General features: G+C 44.9%; 1 protein-coding gene across 11 annotated transcripts in view; it reads left to right on the top strand.

Moving 5' to 3' along the window:
* The window catches only part of LOC138595412 (nuclear factor 1 X-type-like), a 106,789-nt gene extending 85,626 nt beyond the window's left edge, over window positions 1-21,163 (top strand). For 6 of the 11 annotated variants that reach the window (XM_069666812.1, XM_069666814.1, XM_069666808.1 and 3 more), the window contains 7 exons: window positions 277-404; window positions 1,606-1,680; window positions 5,858-5,986; window positions 8,882-9,051; window positions 10,616-10,760; window positions 13,025-13,113; window positions 16,444-21,163. In XM_069666812.1, the coding sequence (XP_069522913.1) occupies window positions 277-404; window positions 1,606-1,680; window positions 5,858-5,986; window positions 8,882-9,051; window positions 10,616-10,760; window positions 13,025-13,113; window positions 16,444-16,458 (751 nt within the window). In that variant the 3' untranslated portion in view covers window positions 16,459-21,163. The remainder of the gene's footprint in view (window positions 1-276; window positions 405-1,605; window positions 1,681-5,857; window positions 5,987-8,881; window positions 9,052-10,615; window positions 10,761-13,024; window positions 13,114-16,443) is intronic. The other 5 variants (XM_069666818.1, XM_069666813.1, XM_069666811.1 and 2 more) reach the window with 4 other exon arrangements.
* Window positions 21,164-21,388: the final 225 nt, after the last annotated feature.

The raw sequence follows: 21,388 nt of genomic DNA, 5'->3' as shown, positions 1-21,388 counted from the left end.
CTTTACTTTCGTAGTTTTGACATTTCTTCTACTTTGTCTGTTCTGCTCCAAGACTTTGCGATAGTAATGTTGTTTCCACTTAGATTCAAAGCTTGATCCTCTTAAAATGCTTGTATATGTGATTTCTTTTAAGTTATCAGCTGTGCAGGGTATTTCATTCTTGATCTACATGTTCCCTGCCATCATTTGTTTTGTAAAAATCATGCCTCCTCTCCCCTTCTCTTTTTGCCTCCCCCTTCTCCTCCCCCCCTCTAAACATCCCACCCATGGCCTCAGCTCCACCAAGAGGAAGTCATTAGACGACAGTGAGCTTGAGAGCCCAACAGATGATGTTTTCTACCCTGGACGCTCGCCTGCTGCCAGCTCATCCCAGTCCAGTGCGTGGCCTAACGACATGGATGCAGGTACCCCACTGCCCCACCCCACACCTCTCATCCACTAAGCTAGCATCATAAAACTTTTCCTCACTCCTGCCTGACCCCCACTCATCACCACCAAAATCCAAACAGATGCCTTTAACTGACTGTCTGTTCTTCACACTCCCTACCTCAATCTCCTGCCTTCACTTTAGTGATGTAGACATCCCTGAACACCTTCAAAACCTCCCACTCACCCACCACCACCTTCTTTAAGGCCCTGTATCTCAGTCTGATCATTCTACACCTCAGAGAAATAACAACACATCAGACAGCAGCTGCTAAATACAGAAGAGAGAGAAACACAGTGATATTTTTCCAAGAAAAACAATGAGTTTAAAGCTGAATTTATGTAATGTTTAAAGCAGTGACCAAGGTAAATCCGGCTCGGTTAGTCACAGTGAAACGCAATATAAAGCAAAAGCACTTCAAGCTGTTTGAATTTGTAAAACTCTGCCACATTTTAAAGCATATGACACACGGATCCCTGCCAAAATAAAGGAAACTTGTCAAGAAGAACATTGGCAAAGATACCAAAACATAGTCATCACCTTCACCATATGGCGAGGCTGTTTCACTCTGATTTGAAAAGTGTCTTCAATTATTGCTAAATGGGTTTAAAAGCATCAACATATTTTAAATCACTGTCTGTGCCACTTTTGCGGTCACAACATCACTTCAACCCCGGTAAATTGAATTTATCACAGAGAAATTGTGCTAAATGCTATCCACCGAACAGCTCCAGACGTCAGGAATACAGACGCCAAGATGCATCACGGATGAAAACACAGCTTACAGCAGCCTGTCTGAAGGCTTTATGTCGGTGTTTCCATTGTTTTGGCAGTAACCACCACTTCTGTGATTCAGCTGTGGACGTAACCCTCTTTATTCTACCTCCTCAGTAATCCTACCTCAACCCTCCTGAAAACAACCCTCTCTTGTTAACGTCACTTTAGTCCCTTTCCCAAATCTTGAAGGCTTCAAATGTACTCATCCTTCCCTTAAAGCCATCATCACAGATACAGTTTACCTGATGTTGTGTCGATTACTAGTCACTCACTACCTCCATAATACACAAATGCTCACTCTTAACTATCTCCCTTTCCCTTATTTACTCTCTCTCTCTCTCTCTCTCTCTCTCTCGCTCTCTGTCTGTCTCATTGTTAACAATACCCTTCTCCACTTTCAGTGCAGCACCATTTGGCGAGTGTGCAGGAGAGGAAGATAAAACATGAAAACGATGGCGTGCAGTTTCCTTACCATGGTTAGAACAACATTGATTACACTCATGTATATTTGCTATTTATCAGCCTTTATGTAGCTCAATCATTCCTCTGTGTTTATGAGTCTGTGCGTGTGTGTGTGTTTATTTATCGTATGTTTTATGTGAGTGTGAGTGTTTATATGTGAGTTATATGGGTGTCTTTAGTCAGGACAAGGTTTGAGTAACCATAAATGAGCTACAGTATACTTATTTAATAACTTAGTTAGGTTTTAAGTAGCAGGGTTGTCAGGCTTCACTTTCTGTGTGAAACATGAGGCTACAAGTGGCTCACCTAAGATCCCTTCCTTTATCTGTCTGAGGCCGTGTCAGTCCTCACTGCGGCACTTAAACTGACAGATGTCACCAGGTTAACACCAACAACACCAGCAGGCATATTCAGATGCTGTGCCCATTCCGCTTCTCATGCCCTGTGACTCACTCATACTCATGCACACAGACAAGCACATACATTTACTGTATCTACACAGACGCCCCCCGACACACATGCTGACTTATACACTTACAGCACACCTCCGTGTGCAGACGTTTACACGTTGAAACACATGCTTATCAAGCTCCCCACCCCTGCAGGTGTTCAAGTGCCTGCCTTGCCTCCATCCCTCTGTCGCTCCATCCCTCCCTTGCTTCAAATCCCTCATTAAGACGCTTACCGTCTGTGGATCAGAGGTGTAAAACCCTTCCTCCTGCTCCCTAGTTCTCCAGTCAACCCTCCATCCCTGTCTCCCTTCTGTCTAATTGAAAACGTGTACAGCAGGAGGGACCCTGGGGAGGGAGGAAACATGTCAGAGGAGGAGAGAGAAGCAGAAAGCAGGCGAGTGAATGGGAAAGAGGAGAGGAGAAGACTTTGGTGTACTCACATGGTGAAGGCTAATGAGAGAGAAGGGTTATCAGGATGCGAACTAGAGGAGCCAAAAGCCCTGGTTAGGTTTTGCCCCAGTCTACTCTCACTCGAGCCTCAGCGGCTGCTCTCCTGCTCCTGCTCCACTTAGCTGTAAATGTAATTAAGAGGCTGTTCATCAGAGCCGCAACAGAGGCTGCTGCACGCCTTAGCGCACCAGGGCCTCGCCTCCCATCTTCTTCTTGTCTCTCTCACTCGCTGTTGCTGTCTGTGCGTGCGTGTGTGTGTGCACCACCCCCTTACTCTCAAAAGTGCACCACACAGCCCCCTACACCTCTTAATGAGTTTGGCAAATAGAGGTGTAGAATGGCATGCAAATCTGGACCCTTTACCCAATTAATTTACAAAATCGGAGTTAAAAAAAATTGGGAGGCCTTTTGTAATTATCAGCCTCTTTTTTCATGTTTTAATTTTGTCCCGGTTAGGAAATAGTTTCTGACAGTAGCTAGTAAAAAAACATTGTTCACACTCAGAAGAAACCAAGGCAGAAGGGGAGAGACTGAGGTACGGGAGAGCAAGGATGGAGCGAGTAGACAATGTGTGATTTTGGTATGGTGTGTATCCGATTTTCCAAAGGATCCCACCTGCCACAGGCAAAGCTCATCTGGGAATTCCAGTCCAGGTGGGGGGTATGTAAACAAGCCAGCACACACACACATACAAAAACAAACCAACGGGCTCCTAAAAAAAATAGAAAACACACTCACAGGTGCGCCTCACCGTCTGTCCACAGTACCATCATCTCCCCCTGACTCCCTCCATAACCAACAGAACACACACACACACACACACACAGATGTATGAAGATGCATTCATACATATAAATCACACAAACACAGTTACATTCGGAATCACACACTATAGCTTTGTGCACACATATCACACAGCCCACTCAGACACACACACAGGCACAGCTGAAGCACGGACCCAGATGGTGTTTCCGCGTGTGTGTAGCCTTGGGATCCGTGAGGATGCTGGAGACATCTGCTCCGCAGGGGCTAGAGGAGGGGTGGGGGAGGTTAGCGGAGGCAAACGAAACAACCGTGATTTCGTATTAGTTCCAAATGATTGTGAAATTTTCCCAAGACACCAGAGACTTGTGGTGGTGGTGGTGGGGGGGCTTTTCTTGGTGCTTTGAGTTAAATGTTACAGGCCCATGGAGGGATACGGCTGGACTTACATCCGTGGTTTTAAATCACAGGAGAGTCCGAATTTCCTGACTTTTCCTCCACTTGTTTAAACCACTATCTCCTATCTTTTTCGACTGTGTGTCAGTGTGCGTGCGCGTGCGTGCGTATGTGTGTGTGTGTCTGCGTCTACGTGTGCTTCAGAGGCGCATCTGGTGGCAGGCCTGTTAGTGCAAAGAGACAGAAGGGTCATCATGGGAGCGCTTGATTGGTTGCCAGTGAAATACTAAGGCTTGCCAGGAGAGGAAACAGTGCAGTTGTGGCACTCACACACACACACCGACACACACAACCAGATCAGACCATTGCAGAGCCTCTGAAGTGCTGAAATATTGTCTTTCACATTCCCTTGGTGATGGTGAGAGTGCTTTAACTTCCTATATATACAGGTTTCAATCTTTATTTCATCCTCTCTGGGTTTCCTGGCTCTGATTTCTATACTTCAGATCCATTTACTTCTAAAATAGAAGCGCATAACTACCTCTCTGAAACTGTTTAATCTATAAAGTTTTGTTTTTTTACACTTTCTACCAAACCTCAATGTTTTCCAGCTCTCCCCTCCAGTGCCTTTACTCTAAGTCTCTGCAGATTGCTCTTATTTCCAGTTTGCTCCCACCAGTGTGACAGTGTCATAGCAATCACTGCTAACTATTGGTGTCAGAAGTGGGATTGGGGTTGTCTTCATGCTTGGAATCTGTCTGACAGTACAATACGCCCCCAGACTCCCGCTACAGTGGGGGGGAAAAAAAGAAATATATGTCTGCTAAAGACATAAATGGTTCACACATATTCACTCCCACCTGCTTGAGACTTAACTCTTCACACAGGGAGGGAAGGTTTTACACGCCCCCACACTCCCATAGACTTTCACACGTCTCCAGCTGGAGAACTGAGGAGGAATCGTATTTAATGCCTTGTTTGACGTGGAGGGGCCACAGAAATAGACTACAAAACAACAGTCTAAAAAAAGTTAAGAAAGAGAACATTATCGCATCACTCACTTGTTAGAGAGATTAGAAGGAAACTTAACAGGAAAGAAATGCGTCTATTGTTTCATCAGTTAAATGTGGCGGTGTTGTTTTTCTGTGATTGGACGTGTGCTCGTGCTTTCGCGTGTGTACAAACGTTGAGCGTGTGAGTGAGTGTGTGCGAGCGAGAGATAATAACCATATTTAACATCTTATGACATTCCAATTTCATACATGTCGTCAGAGCAACGCATTGAAAAACAAGACACTGCTGCATTTTTCACAGGTTCTGCTTTGCTCTCTCGCTCCCTTGCTCCCTCGCATATTTTCATGTCTCCCACGTTCTTCTCGCCTCTCTCTTTCTCTCTCTCTCTCCCTCTGTCTCCTCTCTCTGTCCGTCTGCTTGTCTTTCGCACTCAGCAGCTGCCGTGTCCATACTGTACAGTGTGTGCTATTTCTGAATGAAGCCTTCTTCTCGTGCAGCCAGCCTGTGAGCTTCGCTGAAGCCAGACCACAACTAGCTGACTGTGGCTGTGTGGTGGCCACGCTCATACACAGAGAAAGCCTGGAGTTGGCACCTGAAAGACAGAGAGAAAGAGATGAGAAAGAAAAACATACAGTGGCACAGTAGAGGTTATTATAGCTTCACATGTGCTTTGGCTCTAAAACAAAGACCAGATTCAGATTGGCCTCAGCTATTTTTCCTATTTTTCCCCTTTTTCCTTTGAAGACTTGCACTTAGGCTTTGAAATATTGCTCAGCCCACATTATATGACTATAAAGCTTGGAGCTGGGAGCCTTTCAGTACATCTCTGTTTGAGTTATTACAGCCGAGAGTCCTCTGATTGACTCAGTGAAAATAACCGGAGTGAATGGACAACAGCCAAAAAGACAGGGGGCAATGCTCTGCCATCAACCAATGAGGAAATTAAACTAATCAGAAAATCATGATTGTTCAAGTCCCCTTCAATAAAAATTGATTTTATATTTTTTTCTAGTGTAGCTAATTAAATAAGCAACATTTTGTTGATTAAAACAACCTCTCTCTTTTCCTCCCTCTTCCCCCCCACTTTTTTTGTTGATCCCATTTTTTTTTTTGCCAGGACTGTCCTCGCCTGGTTCACTTAAGAAGCCGGGGAAGTTTGATTTCAACGCCCTGACTTCCCAGACGAGGTCCCCCCGCATGGCGTTCACACACCACCCGCTGCCTGTGCTGGCAGGAGTGAGACCAGGTGAGAGCCCTGCCATGAACCCAACAACCCCAGACCCCCTTTTATAATCTGAAACAGAGAGAGAAGGAAAGGGAGTGTCAAACTTTGATCCAAGATTTCCATATGTACATCCCCAAACTCCTCTGGAAACAAAAAGATGATAATTCAACAATCGTGTGCCTTAAAAATGATGAAAATCCCAAATGTACCTGCTGAGAAAGCAAGGTAGAACTTTCTAAAACCTACAGCTGAGAAGCAATATGCCTGAAGAGTTTCACCTGTTCAGTGTTACTGCTATCATCATGGCTTGGCATAAATTTCTCTCTCTCTCTTTCAGCCTCTCTCCATCCATCCATTTTTACCACCATCTTCGTGCCTGTGTGTTTTAATATTGTCATTGCATGGTACCACTGCTGCATCCATGCCTTTTTGACTGCGTCATATCTTACTGCTTCATGCATCCATTGTAATGTTTTGAGAATTCACTTCTTGCATTTAATCTGACTTGACTTGGTTACATGTTAAAGTATGCGCACAGTTTATTTAATGTTGTTAGACCACATAGTTTAATGCATAGTGCATAAGAAATATCTGCCTATTAATGACCAAAACAGCCTCTGTAGCAAGGAGGAAATTGAAGTACATATTTAAAAATGATTTATCAGATATGTAAGAACAACAAGAACCAGTAACCAAAGTATCATCCAGTGTTTTCAAGGTCTAGTTTCATTAGAAGCACTAAGGCCAACTGGTCCTCAGAAGAGATATTCACAGCTATAGGATAACCGTCATGGTTTCTTCATCTTAAGTGAGAGAATTCCCAAAGTCTCCAGGATCTATAGTTTGCCAACCAGCCCCTCTCGGCCGGTCTCACTTTTCAAAGGAGGAGATACGTCCTCTCTCTCTCATCCTATCTCTCCCTCTCATTCCATTTGTCTCTCAAAGGGACGTTTTGGGCCACAGCCAAACCAGACCTACCATGTAAAGGTCATTTGGAATCGTTGCCCCCATGTTGAAAACGTATTGAATTTTACTTGTGGAGCTCCCCACAGTATATTTAGAAAATACAGTCCGGGGCCGGATCTCGCACCATTAAGCCATGTTGTTTATCTGTGCAGAGCAGTCCTATACCCTCCAGAGGATCCAAAGCACCAGATTGAATTTTGCATTTGAATTGATTTCCAAAATTTTCTGCTCTGTTTTATGTGTGAGTTGAGGAGGTGTGAGGGACTGGCTCAGGTTTCTTTGTTCCCCCAACTAACTTCTCACACTTTTCAAACTGTGTGTGTGGACTGTTGGCTGAGACGTTCTCATGTAATAGAGAGGCTGTAATGAGACAGTGTTTAGAGATTGTGTATGGGTGCGTTTGTGCACGCACACACACGCACACACACACATAGGCGCATGTGTAAATTTACACTCTTGTGGAGGACTCTCTGTGCTAAAATGGCTGCCATCCAAATGGAATGTCCCTCGGAGGCCTTGGTTCTATAAAGAGACTGGAGGATGATGGGAGGGAGGGAAGGAGAGAGGGATGAAAAGAGAAATGGGGGTAGACAGAGAGGGGGAAGAAGCAGTTAGCAATCATGGATGGAGCTGCTAGCTCGGCTTGTATGGGTCTAGTGAGTGTGGTTGTTCAGGGGTAAGGACTGAATGGTTTATGGCCTGTTTTTGGCTCCGCACTGATGTGGAGAGCTGCCAGATTGACTGTTGTCTGATTATGCCAGTCTGGAGAGTCCGCCATTGTGACAGTGATTATACACACATACATACAAAGACACAGGAAAGCTGCAACAGACATAGCAGCACATTCATACAGACAGACTAGAAATATACATACAAAACAAGATACAAACACAGAGATGCTTAAAATTCACACAAAAGAAACACGTTTAACCAAACCCAGACACAATGAGATCGCAACACCGACACACCAAAACACAGAAAGTTTCAACCAACAGGCCCTCACACACTTTGTGGCTACAGGATACACGAGAGATAGAAGGTGACAGACATAATCACAGATGCTTGTTCGCCAGGCTCCCCTCACCTAGCAGCTTGCCTCCTTAGTTTGGTGTGCCAAATTGCCAAAGCCATAGAATCTCAGCACAAGACAGACAGTGGAGCCTAGTGTGTGTGTGTGTGTGTGTGTGTGTGTGGTTGGCTAGCTGGCTGGCTGGCTGACTAATGTCTCTGGGAGGCGTTTTGTGGTCGGTTGGGAGCGGAGGGGAGATTCTCTCTCAAGCTTCAAACTACTGGGCAGAACCGCACAGCAAGGATATGCTGCTGATTGATTACACATCACCGACAAGCAATAAAACAAAAGTGGAAAAACCCAGTGTGTGTGTGTGTGTGTGTGTGTGTGTGTGTGTGTGTGTGTGTGTGGCTCTGCCATACTCCAGTGGTTTGTGTGTGTTTGTGTGTGCGTGTTTGAGAGAGAAATTGAGAAGGAGCAGAAGGCAGAAAATACTGTAACACACTTGAGCGTGTATGGGACTGTGAAAGTGTGTGTGTGTGTGTTTGTGTGGTGATGCCAGGCTTACCAGAGGTACAGAGAAATCTAGTGGGCTGATTTATAAACTGAATGGAGCCAGATGTTTCCCAATAGCCAGGGATAATGCCAGTCATTTGTAAGCAGAAACAGCCTCAGCCACAGGCGAATGTCGCTGCTATTTTCTGTGTTAGGACAATAATGGGCCTAAGCAGCAACCTGCACTTTGATACCAACTGTGTAGTTAAAACATGCATGTCTTGTGTCTTATAGGTGTGCATGTAAACATACAAAATATTGTGTGCATTGTGATATACTGTTTAAGTCTGTACTATGACCTGAGCCTCATTGTATATGTCCCCAATTTCTGTCTCTTCTATCTTCTCACATTCCTCTTCCTGCTCTCCTTTCCCGTTTCTCCTCAGGGAGTCCCCGTGCCTCAGCTTCAGCCCTGCACTTCCCCTCCTCCTCTATCATCCAGCAGTCCAGCCCGTACTTCGCCCACCCCACCATACGTTACCACCACCACCAGGACCCGCTTAAGGAGTTTGTGCAGTTTGTGTGCACTGATGGCACAGGACAGCCCAGCGCACAGGTAAGTACTCTCTTAGTTCAGCAAAGGAAAATTAGGGGGTTAGAGGGGTGATGATCAGCAGTGCAACTGACTTAAAGAAAATGACACTTATTAGACGTCATTCATTTTTGTGGAAATACAAAAGAAAGCTAAATTATAGGAAAACGTTGAAGAATGCCTGCTCCATCATTTGATATCTTATTTGGTGGATACACAGATGTAACAAGGTCACATCCTCGACCTTAGAAGAGAGTAATCTTTATGAAGTGAGGCAACTCCTGCTGAAAAACTCAGCAGGAGTAAACTGAGAGGAGCCAAACCACATTTGACTCATTGTACGTTAAAAATATCAAACAGTTTTGTCACAGGAAGAAAATCCTGAAAAAGCCCTTTAATGCAAACAGGGCACAGGCAGGTATGGCCTGGATGAACTGGATAAACTCAAGCATCCATGAAAGGGAACTAAAGCTGGTGCGCTCAGGAAGTCCTCATTGACCTGCTGCCGTTTAATGTGATGTGTCCTTTCTCTCGACAATGACGTTGTCTGCAACCTTCCCAGTCTACATTGCAGTTTTTTCATCGGAAGATCAAATAATATATAACTCAGTGATGAAAAAAATGTATTCATACAAACTTTATGTGAAAGTCAAAGCAGTGCCGAGGGAACTTAAAGAATAGTCATTAAAATGCATCATGTCTCAGCTGAAGCCATGGAAGCTGGTGAGCAGCTGAGGACGAGGAGGCAACTAACTGGAGCACGGGGGGAGGGGGGCGGGTTCTCGGACACAGATGGATTTTAAGGTGTCATGGGCCCTAATTTAATGAAACATCAGTGACAGCAGGAGCCCCCTTGATAACCCCAATAACTTGCCCACACTCACTCACTCATCCTGAATGCTAGGATTTCCAAACATCAAAGCATAGGCACAGTGTACAGCTGACTGTCAACTGGCCATCTCGGGATATTTCAGAGTTATTTAAACACACGTGCCCTAAGGAGCAGGGTGCCTGTAGCACTGTAAACCTCTACTGGAAACTTGGCCTTGTGAGCAACGTATAAAGTCCCTTTTCATGTCCTATTATTCTTTTTTTCTCATTGCTTCACACACTGATTATTTACCAAACTGCTCATGCACTACGCACAGACACAGGCACACACAGACACACGTTCTCGTGGCAAATTGTCCCTTCTTTTTTAAATTCTTACATTGCAATATTATAACTTTCCTTGTGGACACCATTTTTCTTTACCCCCGTGTGTGAACAATATCACTTTCTCCCCTTTTTATTTACCTCGCTGTTTTTGACCAGACTTTTTTATTTTTTTATTGTGTGTTTGGTGATCGCTCTTAACCCTGTGTGTGGGCTGTCGTGTGTGTTTGAGTTTGTCTCTGCGTACTTGAGACTACTTGTTTGGATACTGTCGGCATCTGTCTAAATATGAGTGTCTTACCCCTACATGGGAATGTGTGTGTGCAGCATATTGCCGTGTGTGTGCGTGTGTGTGTGTGTGTGTCTGACACCCTGTGCACTGTATATTCTCGGGGTGTGTCCTGCTCACCTTGTCTGTATGGTCCGTCTGCAGCCTAATGGAGGTGGCCAGAGCAAAATGCCGGGCTCCTTCCTGCTGCCCCCGCCACCCCCGGTGGCACGCCCTGTGCCCCTCCCCATGCCCGACTCTAAAATCATCACGCCCACTGACAGCGGACTCAGCTCACCCGCATCTCCGTGTAAGTCACCCCCACTCCCACTCCCCTTCACAAACCCCCATCACTGCCCCAGTCTCCCCACAGATTTCTCACACAGGCCAATCCAAACCAATCTTAGGCTTCAGTAGTTTGGTTAGCGTTGAGCTGGCAGCTAATCTGTCCTCTGTTCACAGCAAAACTCAATCAGGATTTTTAGCTAGAACAGATGTAGCCATCATAGAAGCCCCGCTAGTTATGTGCAGTTCAGCCACACTTGGGCTTTCTTTGTTACCTCTCCTAACAACCACATTAAAGCAAAGGTCTGGGACTTCTTCAATGGCTACTGCTGTTGTTTTGCTTAGTTAGCGGACCGTCTGCTTTCAGAAACACTCAGCAGCCCCAGGAGCTTCACTCCTCTGTCATCCATCACCTTATGGACTGTACTGTACTGTACTGTACTAGAAAGATCCAATTCTGTCGAGGCATAAGCCACGCCTTTGCCAAACCAGAGATCCCCTTTCAAGCTTCTCTGAATCTTTTGCTCTGAAGTTCAGCCTTCTTTTCTCTCTCCACATCTCTGCAAACCTCCTCAGCCTCTCGCCTAACCCTCCCTCTTTCCTCTTTTTATTCTCTCTTTTTATCTCTTTTTTATCTCTCTCTCTCTCTCTGGTGTTCAGTTTCCTGCAAGCACCACAAGAGGCAGTGTAGTCTCTCTCCCTTCTTTTTGAAGTGTTTTGTAGTTTGGGGGGAGCAGAGCAGAGCAGGGCCCTGTGCACGTTGCCTCTGTAGCCGCAAGCCTTTGATCAACGCAGACTTTGCATGTCTGTCTGCGACAGCGGCAATACAATCTACCCCTTTCTCTCATTTCTTTTTTGCCTCCTTCTTTCCTTTATTTGATATATTCTCATATCCTCCTTTTCTTTGTTTCTTTTTTCCTTTATTTCTCTCTTTTTTTCTTTTTAAGGGAACAAAATTAGGGCAGTTGGCGTGGACTCCAAAAACACATCATGCCCCACTTTACCCACCCAATCCCCTCGCCACTTTCACACAAATCTCACAACAATTAAAATTTTAGAACAACAAAAAACATGAAAATCACAATGTAACAAGAACAACCCAATCTCTCTCAACATGAATGATAAAATCAATCAAACCTGTCTAATTAGTGCTGTACTGGGGGAGCGGGAGAGAGGAGTGTCATCAGGGAGCGGTGAGGCTTTGGTTGGTCCCACCCAGACAGGTGCAGTGCGAGAGTCGGGCCATGGGAGAGGCACACCGAGAGGGGGCACTGGATGGAGCAACGGGGGCACCTTCTCCTCCTTTTGTTTTGACTTTTTCTCCTCTTCCTGTCCTTTCAACCCCTCCTCCCCTCCCCTCTTCCAACTCTCTCAGATTAACGTGTCACTTTATTATTTATTTATATGAACATCTATATAAATAAATATCCTACTCTCCGTCTCTTTTCTCATTCCGGTGACTGTTATCACTGTATTTTTTTTTTACCCCCTCTAATTTTGTCTCTGATTTTTAAGATAATTATTGCAGTCATTAAAGCACACACACATGCACATGGTACACTCTCACCCTCACTCATGCATCAGTTTCCAGCCCTGTCACTTTCACCCCCACACATCCCCATGATCCCCCCCAAACCTCAATCAAGTCATGCACAGAAAAAGTTTTACTCAGCTGCCATGTTGGAGTCCAGTGAGCACAACTGCCCTAAATTTGATCCTGTGGCATCATGCAGTGGTGTCACGTTATAGGCAAGATGCTCCTCGTAACATGTCGAACACAAATGGAGCATTTGTTACCACTGGTGATGAATAGACTTTCTCCATTGGTCACCCTATTATTAGGTCCACAGAGAATCCTCAGTGGTTTTCTATGATTACAGTGGCTTATTACTGAGGCCAGGGGCTGCTGAGGAGCGTCTGTGACTAACAGCGCAGCCATATTGGGGGGAAATAGCTGCTTCATGTTAGCGCTAATCCTTACAGACTCTACATCCCCTTGTTAACCACAGATTTAAGGCTTAAGTGAAGGAAAATAACAATGAACTGCCCACAAAACCAATAAATCATCCATGTGACTAACAGGGCAGCAGCCTCCCTGACCCTTACTGTCTTTCCCTGTAATCCACTTGACAGTGATTTGTAGTCCTAGCTTTAGCATCTAGCTTTAGCAGATTAATGTTATATCAAAACATATAGATAAAGCTAATGAGAGCATCAAACTCTACTATGAGCTGGGTGTGTATGTGTGTGTGTAAAAGCATGTACACACTTGTCTCTCTCTGTTTGTAGCATACTCCACGCCAGGCTCCACAGCTCCCAACCGGTTTGTCGGCATCGGAACACGGGACAACTTTCTGAATATCCCCCAGCAGACTCAGGTACCCCGCCAACCTCCCTCATTTAATTAACATCCACCCATCCACCTCTCCCTCCTCCCCCCCTCCTCCCCCTCCTCCTCCTCTGTTTTTTATGTCTTTTTCTTCCTTGTCCCTCATCACCCGCTGAAAGTGTGACAGTGCTCCGTTACTGTAGGCATCTTCAGGCTTAAAGGGACAGGCATGTCATTCAGAGTGAAGGCCGTGATACAGAGGCATACTCAGACAATGGCTCTGCACTGACAACCTGCTACGCTCTCTGATTCAGCCCATGGTTCCTGTGTTGAGCAACACTTTCACTATTTGGCCACTGAATGCTTGAGATGACATCTGTAGTCATTCATAAGTGTTACCTGACTCATTTTGCTGAATACTTTGGAAAAATGATCAAAACAAAAGGTCCACTTACAAGTTTTTTCAAGAGCTTTTAACCGCATTACAGAGTCTTCATCAGTGAACCGAGCTGAGTTTGGATGGAGATTAATTTGTCAACATAGACGCTCAGCAGCCGATATAAAGAGAAGGTGTTAACAGACCCATGTCCATGAGAACTGACTAAACTCCATCCCAAAATAAACACTGTTTGATATGGTTGGAAAAACCTGGTAAAAGCGAGCCAGTGGACCTTGAGTTGGGATTGTTTTGTTAAACGATTTACAGATCAGAGATAAACTTTGAACCTTAATACATTGTTAAACAAGTAAAATCCAGTTTTAAAGCTTCTTATGCTAAAAAATCTTTTGTGAAAATGTTGTTCTCTTGTGACTTGACATTGTACTTTTCCACACCTTTTCCACGGCCATCTTTGAAATGCTTCAAAAGGAATATAATAAAGGAGCAGGGGGAGCAAATATGTCACGAGGACAAGATATTGTCTATCAAGTGTTTGCAACTTGCCCACCTACATTGACACAAAGTGTTGCCCGTGTATCAAGGCCTTCAGTTTCAGTATTGGTTTACAGTGTCTGTACCACAGTAGTTTCCCCACAGTGAATGTAAGCAGTGCCAGTTGGTTTCAGCTCCAGCAGTGTTGATTTATCTCTGCTCAGACCCACAGTGTGCATTAGTGCAGCGTGTGAGGCCAGTAGTGAACTACATTGTGGTTTCAGCTTTGGCTGCGCTCTGCCACTGGGCTGCAGTGTCTTGGGCCTCCTCCATCACCAACACAACTTTTCTCATTAGGGGCTAACCGCACCTGCCTGCAGCCAACTCGGCTCTCCTGTCCTCCCCACACATGGAAACAATCTGCATTCCTCCTCGGCACAGCTCTGCTCGGCTGCTCTGCCCCCCCACCTTCCCTCCCCTCATGCATCAGCAGCCCTCCCTCCCTCTCTTTCTCTCTCGCTCGCCCATCCTGTTCCCTCTAGTATTTTCAAGCTCCCCACCTGCACCACTTTTCCACAGATGTAGCCCTGGCACTGAGGGGATACGCACACGCAAGCACACACACTTACGGTGCCAAACATCTTGCCCCTAGTTTTCCCTCCTAAAAACCCACAGGGTTTTAGCAACAGCTTAAAACTCATCAACTGCTTTTACTTATCTGCTTAGCAAACAGTATTGAAAAATGTCCACTTTTAACTTTTCTGCTGGGTTTGGGGCACACACAGCGAGAACCTGGGCACTGATATCAACTGCTCCCAGTTAGCTGAGCCTAGTAGGTCAGTTACAACCCCAGCCAGAGTGAGTAACCGAGGTCTCTGCCTGTCCTGCTGTTCTCTGGCATATGGAGAGGTTCAGACGATGGCCTTGCCAGCCCGCCTCGCCGCCTGCTAGCCAACTAGCCAAGACAGAGGGAGAAAGTCTTCCCGCTGCTGTCAGGACAAGACGCAGAGAAAAGCTGGTCTGAGGAGCTCTCTGGTGGTGAGACCTCGGCTTTGCAGGAAGAGCGAGAAGGAGATAGCAGGACGTGCATGAAAAAAGTAGGAGGGACTGGGAGAAACGGAGGGAAAAAAGAGAGAGGGAGTTAGTCGAAGCTCGCTGCACTCCACAGTCACGTCCCGGCTGTCTGGTTGCCCGCAGCAACCAGACATGATGTCATAGGCAGTTGAACTTGGACTTGAAGGGGGGTTAGAGAGAGGGGGTCACTTTCCACTGCCAAGGATTACACTGGGAGAGTCGGAGGGAGAGAGGGAGAGGAGAAGAGAAGCCAGGAGGAGGAGTTATCTGCAAACACCAAAGAATCATGGATAGGAAGACAGGAGGCAGAGTTGGTGGAGGATAGATGAAGGTTCAGTGGGGTTAAACCTCTCTCTGGGGTTGATAGAACGGGTGACAACACAGAGTTTGCTGTTGAAGGTGAGGTGATTTGCCGCTCTCTCCGGGGCCGAGGCCTGAGGAATGTCAGCGGCAGCCAGAACAGCTCGGCCTGTGCCAAAGCCTCCACTCTGCCCTCTTATCAAACCCAGAAACTGGATCCCTGGAGTAGCTGCCCTCAATAGTTTTACAGTGTAGCCTGAGACCACTCGGGCCCGCAGAGCAGAGACATATTAGCAGGATCGCTTTACATGTAAACTGGCAGCGCATGACAGAGCAGTTATACTCTCGTGTTTGCTCATTGGAAAGCTATTCAGGCGGCTACAGAAAGTGCTGCTCTAAAGCTATTTACAGCTCTGAAATAACACCATTGTTTTTAATGAGTTGAAACACCAGAGTCAGCTCTCTTAAAAACAGCAAGCGGTGGAGTTGAGGCTGTAACTTTTTCGACACTCTACGGGACAGCAAAGCTCAGCAAGTGCTGTTAGTGAGAGAGAAAAGGAGTTGTAGGTGGCCACCTAGTGGATGAAAAATGACCTGCACAAGTGTTTCCCAACAACCCAAAAACAATGTGATCGATACTCAAAACCCCTCGTTACTGCTTACAAAGTCTTGAGCAGTTCAAATCTTTTTGGTTGTTATTTTTAGGTCCGATGAGTTAAAATTATTTTGTAACATGCAGGCAAAAGGGAAAACGATAAGAGGATTTGGGAAGCGGACGTAGAGGTAGTTGTCCCGTTTCTTGTCCGAAGAATCACCACGGAAAGCCCTCATCTTCATCTTGTGACCCTTTGTAGGGTTTTGACCCCAAGGTTAAGGACCACCATGCTTTAAAGTTCACTGTGTAAGATGCTGTTCTGTGTTCATACTTCATACCTTTTTATTCTCTGTTATGTCCCCCCACTTCTACCTCCTTTATTCATACTAATGACTTGCGTGTGTGCCTGTTGGGAGGTCATGTTCTGGGGGTTTTTCACTCTTTGTGAACCTCAGGCGGTTGACAATGAAGACTTCATTTGAATGTTCTGTTAAAATGTTATGATGTTGTTAATTTTTTCTTCTTTTTTTCCTCCACAGTCCTGGTTCCTCTGACAAGGCCTCTCTGAATCAAGAGCTAAAATTGTGTCATGAGAATTGGAGATTTAAAAAAACAAACACACCACCGCTGATTAAGAACAGACTGCTGACACTAAAAGGTCTTTCTCTCGCGCCAACACTATTCAAAGTTCTTCTACAGAACCCCCCCAAAATCCCCGCCCCACCCCGAGAGGACTCCCAACCCAACACGATTCGAACAGGAACGATCGTCCCCCTTTATGCAGGAGGCTTCAATGAGATTGAGTGGACAGATTCAGAATGCGAGGAGGAGGAAGAGGAAGATGAGGAACTGTCGCACACTACGAAATGTCCGAAAGGAAACACAATATGGAAAACTGATAAATGACCAATTATACATTTGTTTTTTTTATGATTTATTTTTTCATTTGTTGTCTCCACAATGAAACTCCATGCATTGGCTTGGAGATCCAAAAAAGAGCCCACAGTGGTAATATGGTGAAGTCGGATGTGCGGAAGTTGAAAAGATAGCCACCCAAAATTGCACGCCTCCATATCTGTGTGTTTATCCGCTCACCTCTCCTGCAGGTGCACGGTGTCACCTGACCCCCACACCACCCCAACCCCCACCAGGGTCCAGACGGTAACCACAGCCCCGTGCCTGTGTGTCGCCACACTCTGCCGCTTCATTCGCTCAGCCCTGAGCCTTTTTTTCATTTCTGATTGGCCAATCCTGGTGACACCATGAGATGGTGGTCACACATATGCACTAAGTGGCTGGTCTTTGTTTACCTGTCAAAGTATCAGGGCGTCCTGCTGTGGGAGAAGCGATAGCCATGAGGCGAGTGCAAGCGAGTGAACACACGACAGACAGTCATAACACTAACTCTACATGTGCTCTTTCGTCCCCTCACCTATGCACTATTAATTTTGAATAAGGGATGAACAGTATTGCACATCGATGGTCAGATGAGCGATGAGAGAAGTGAGTCGAGGCTGGCTGCTGCAGCAGGGACGAGGCTGTGCTCACATCCAAGTCTGGGCCCTGAATCGTACAGCACACACACACACAAACACACACACACACATGCACGCTTGCATCCCGTACCTACAGACCATCTCCCGCAGAACAGTCTGTCACACAACCAGCACATAACATCATCCTGTTCTTATTCATAGACATGGGGTTAATTTACAGTAATGCACAGGCAGCAGCAGCTTCATAATAATAGCTTTCAGTTTGTTTGTAGGTGTTTTCTTGCGATTTCCTTTTTTTGTGCTGGATTTGGTTTTTGGTTTTGTCTCACTTGGATTGTTTAAACTTTCTCTTGCATGTCATAACACCTTTTCTTTAGTTTGCAGTAACACGTCAGGTATCATGCTTAAAACAGATTTCAACAAAACAGCAGTTTCTCAAATCTCTCACGTATGGACAGCACAGTAACAACAGCTCATCACATGCAACCCTTGCATTGCTTTGCCCTGTATCCTTTAGTCCAGTCACAGTAAAGGACAACAAACACACACACACGCACGCACACACACATTTATAATGCACACTAACACCACCAACAACCTGACATGAAATGATAAAGGGAAGCCTTTATATTTGGTTCTCCAAACTGCCTTTGTTAATGGTTTTTCATTCACTTAAGATTTTTTTTAATTTGAGATATTTTTTCTATGTAAATGTTCACATTTGAAATTGCTATTGGTTTTATTTTCATCATGACACAATCCAACAAAAGCCGACCTCACAAAATAACTGGACTGCCTAGCTGTTGGTTCTGTTTTGCAGGGATAGTAAACAGGTCTGAGGCCCAGTTCTCAGCCTCTCTAGTAACATTAGCTCTATGTACTAAAACCATATATCAAGTCTATAACAATATATGAAAGTGCCTCTGTATTCCCTTCATGCAATTAGTAATAAACTTGACTTCAGGTTCTCTTCCCACATATAAGCTGCAGCTACAGGGAATGGTAGCGTTGGTGCGTGTGGAAACCATTGGCCTAGGACAGATCTTTATAGAGGACTGCAAACTTTTTTTTGTAAAGACAGAGAGAGAGAGATCTTATACATATATATTTATGATATATGCTCCTTTTTAACTTTTACTACATGAGCTGGTTGGCAGTCTAGTTATTTTCTGAACTCTCACCTCCCCTTTCACCCCCCCCCCCCCCTCCACAACCCGTTTCAGTAACACCACCTTACTGTTACCAGTACGGATCAAACGACACACACCATCGCCGTCTGCAGCACAGCATTATAATACCTAGATGAACATGTCAAAAATCGACAGTAGGTTTGAAGAAAAAAAAGTGTTTGTTTTTTGATGGAAAGTATTATTATTGAAAATATGTGTCGATTGAGCCACGTGCAATGCATTGGGTAGATCATTGTGTTTGTCTGTTAGAGATTTTTAAGAAAGCTACGAGAAAAGAGAAAAAAAATGTATTTGTTTCAAGTCTGTGCGCTCCAGGACTCTAAACTCGAGGGCCATGAAAAATCCTAGTCTTTGTAAGTTGGGGGTATTTGATTTTATTTCCTTTGTCTCTTTTTTAATGTTTTATGTGTAATCAGTTGTTTATAAAAATGTGGGAGGGCTGAAGGAAAAAAAATTCTACACAACTTGAGGAAAAAAATCTCTATCATCAGATGAAACCTGGTGCTTTAACACTATAAAGTACATTCATACCTATTGTAAATGAATGGTGATGAACAAAATTAACAGACCATTTAGGAAACAGCGTTATTCCTCTCTCTATTTTTATTCTTCTTCTATTTGTATTGAGTGGGGGGAGAGGTTCCTGAACCTTAAGGTTGTGACACAAAAGGCATTTCGGTTCAACCTTTAGAATAAAACAAACACACCTATAACTTAACCCGTGCACTGCCTGAAACTCACCAGCAGAGAACACAACAACCCTCCCAGTTTAACTCATTTTTATCACGTGCAAGCGGCATCAACACGAGTTCCTCCCTGTTCTGCGAGAGATTTCCTCTCATGCAGAAAGCTCCTCTCACACGATCGTGGTATGTTTCTGAATCAGATCCAGCAGGTTGTGTTGACACCCACACACAATGGAAAGAGTATTAGGTTAGACCTCCTGTCTCCTGCACAGAAAAAGGGGCAAAAAGTAGCTTAAAATCCGGCAGAAATTTGAGGTCTGAACCAAACAGGCAGCAAGGTGAGCCTCTCCCCTGTCCCACCCCCTCCTCTGTAAATGACTCTTATAGTGCTTGTGCTGTAGTGTATAGTTTCCCAGCAGTTAAAGGTTGTCCCTTAAAAGTGCCTTTTGTTCACAGACTCCATTTTGTAATCCAGATCGCCCCCTTTTTTTTCGAAGCGGCTCGAGGTAGCAGGTTGCCCCTGAGTGCCGCAAGGAGGCCAAAAAAATCCGCCGCCGATTCAGCGCTCAGGGACAACTTTTTTCCCTCCGCCTTCGAAATGAATCCCCTCCATTGTACCTCCCCTATATCCTCTCTTCCTTTTCAAAGCCCTATATATATATACATACATATATATATAGTACAAAAGGAAACTGGTGTGAATTAGTTCTTTACTTTTTATTGATAAATGATGATGAAAAAAAAAACATTTTGAAAAGGCAAAAAAACATGTTCTCGTTCAGCTCTTGCTTTTTTCTTCCCCTCTGTCTCCACTGTCTGTTTTCTCTTAGACACTGGAGTAGTCTGTAACTGTGTGTCCGTCACTCTCCGTCTCTCTCTCTCTCTCTCTCTCTCTCTCCTGCCCTCTCCGCTGTTGGGAGGGTGATAAAAAAAATTGCCGAAAACTTTTGTCTGAGCAGAATGCAGTTAGCTCACATGTTATTCTTGTCTGTATGCTTCACATTGTATTACCATACCCATCTTCTTCAGCTTTTTCCATTCAACAGCTAATGTAAGTGAACAAATTACGCTGACGGGCTTTTGGGGGTGTCCTCGGGTGGGTTAGGAAGGGACGACAGGGGTTTTGGGTTGAAAGAGGTTTACGGAGAAGATTAACGGGGTCCAGAGGGCCAGATTGACTGCTTTGAGATGTTGGAAAGGGGCTGCTTTGACTAGCATAAGAGTTTGCTCTTTTGTTTCAGCTATTTATTTTTGGCTTTGTTTTATTCCCCCCTTTTGTTTCCTTTTAATTTGGATTTCTTTTTGCTATCAGGGTATGCTGTCGTTTAGGCGCTCTTTGAGGGTGCCTTGGACTGTACATGAAAGCTACAAGCACCTTATAACCGGACTTGTCCCGCATGAGGCTGAAAGAGGGGTTTTTTGCATTTCCAGCACATATCCCACAATCTTTGAAAGTGAAGTATTATTGTTCACGGCGGGTTTCACGCAGTGAAAACCCTCAGCAGTATTAGCCATTTACAACACACCAACCAGATAGATAAAAAGCCAGCATGAACCTGAGCTCTCTCATTTCTGAGGCTTCAGGGAAGTCCCTCCATGTTCCTCCTCTGACCACCTCATGCTGGACCGCTCCGCGTTTTTGTTCTGTTGTTTATTTTGTTCTTTATCTTCTTAAGCGTGTATGGTTATCGGTGTAATAGGCAGCACCCTAGGCCCCCTGACTCCCAGCTCTTGTACGCCCTCAGTGCAGCACCACTTCTTTGTCAGAACACCCCCAGAGCTCTAGGTGAAATGCATGTGTTAATTACAGTTTCTTTTCCATAAGAAGAAAAACACAGTTTGAGAAGAGCAGCACCTGATTGAATAAAAAGGATGTTCTTGACTGTACCAACCTGCTGTGCCTTGTCTTTCTTTATATACAAAGAGACTTCATAAAGGAATCAGCTCATGAAACATCATGCAAAGAAGAAAACGCTGTTAGACATGTAACCTGAGCTGTATTGCTTCTGCATAATTTAATTAATTCTGATGGCGTGAGTTCTTTTTAAGCAGCGCAGATAAAATATAGGAGATGTCTTAAACGCTTGTTTCATCATTTTATTATAATTGACC

The sequence above is a fragment of the Semicossyphus pulcher genome, unplaced genomic scaffold (genome assembly GCF_022749685.1).
Source record: "Semicossyphus pulcher isolate SPU_LCO1_2020_fin unplaced genomic scaffold, fSemPul1.0.p SCAF_17, whole genome shotgun sequence".
NCBI lineage: Eukaryota > Metazoa > Chordata > Actinopteri > Labriformes > Labridae > Semicossyphus > Semicossyphus pulcher.
The sequence above is the reverse complement of the archived record's forward strand: the minus strand, read 5'-3'. Positions and strand labels throughout refer to the sequence as shown.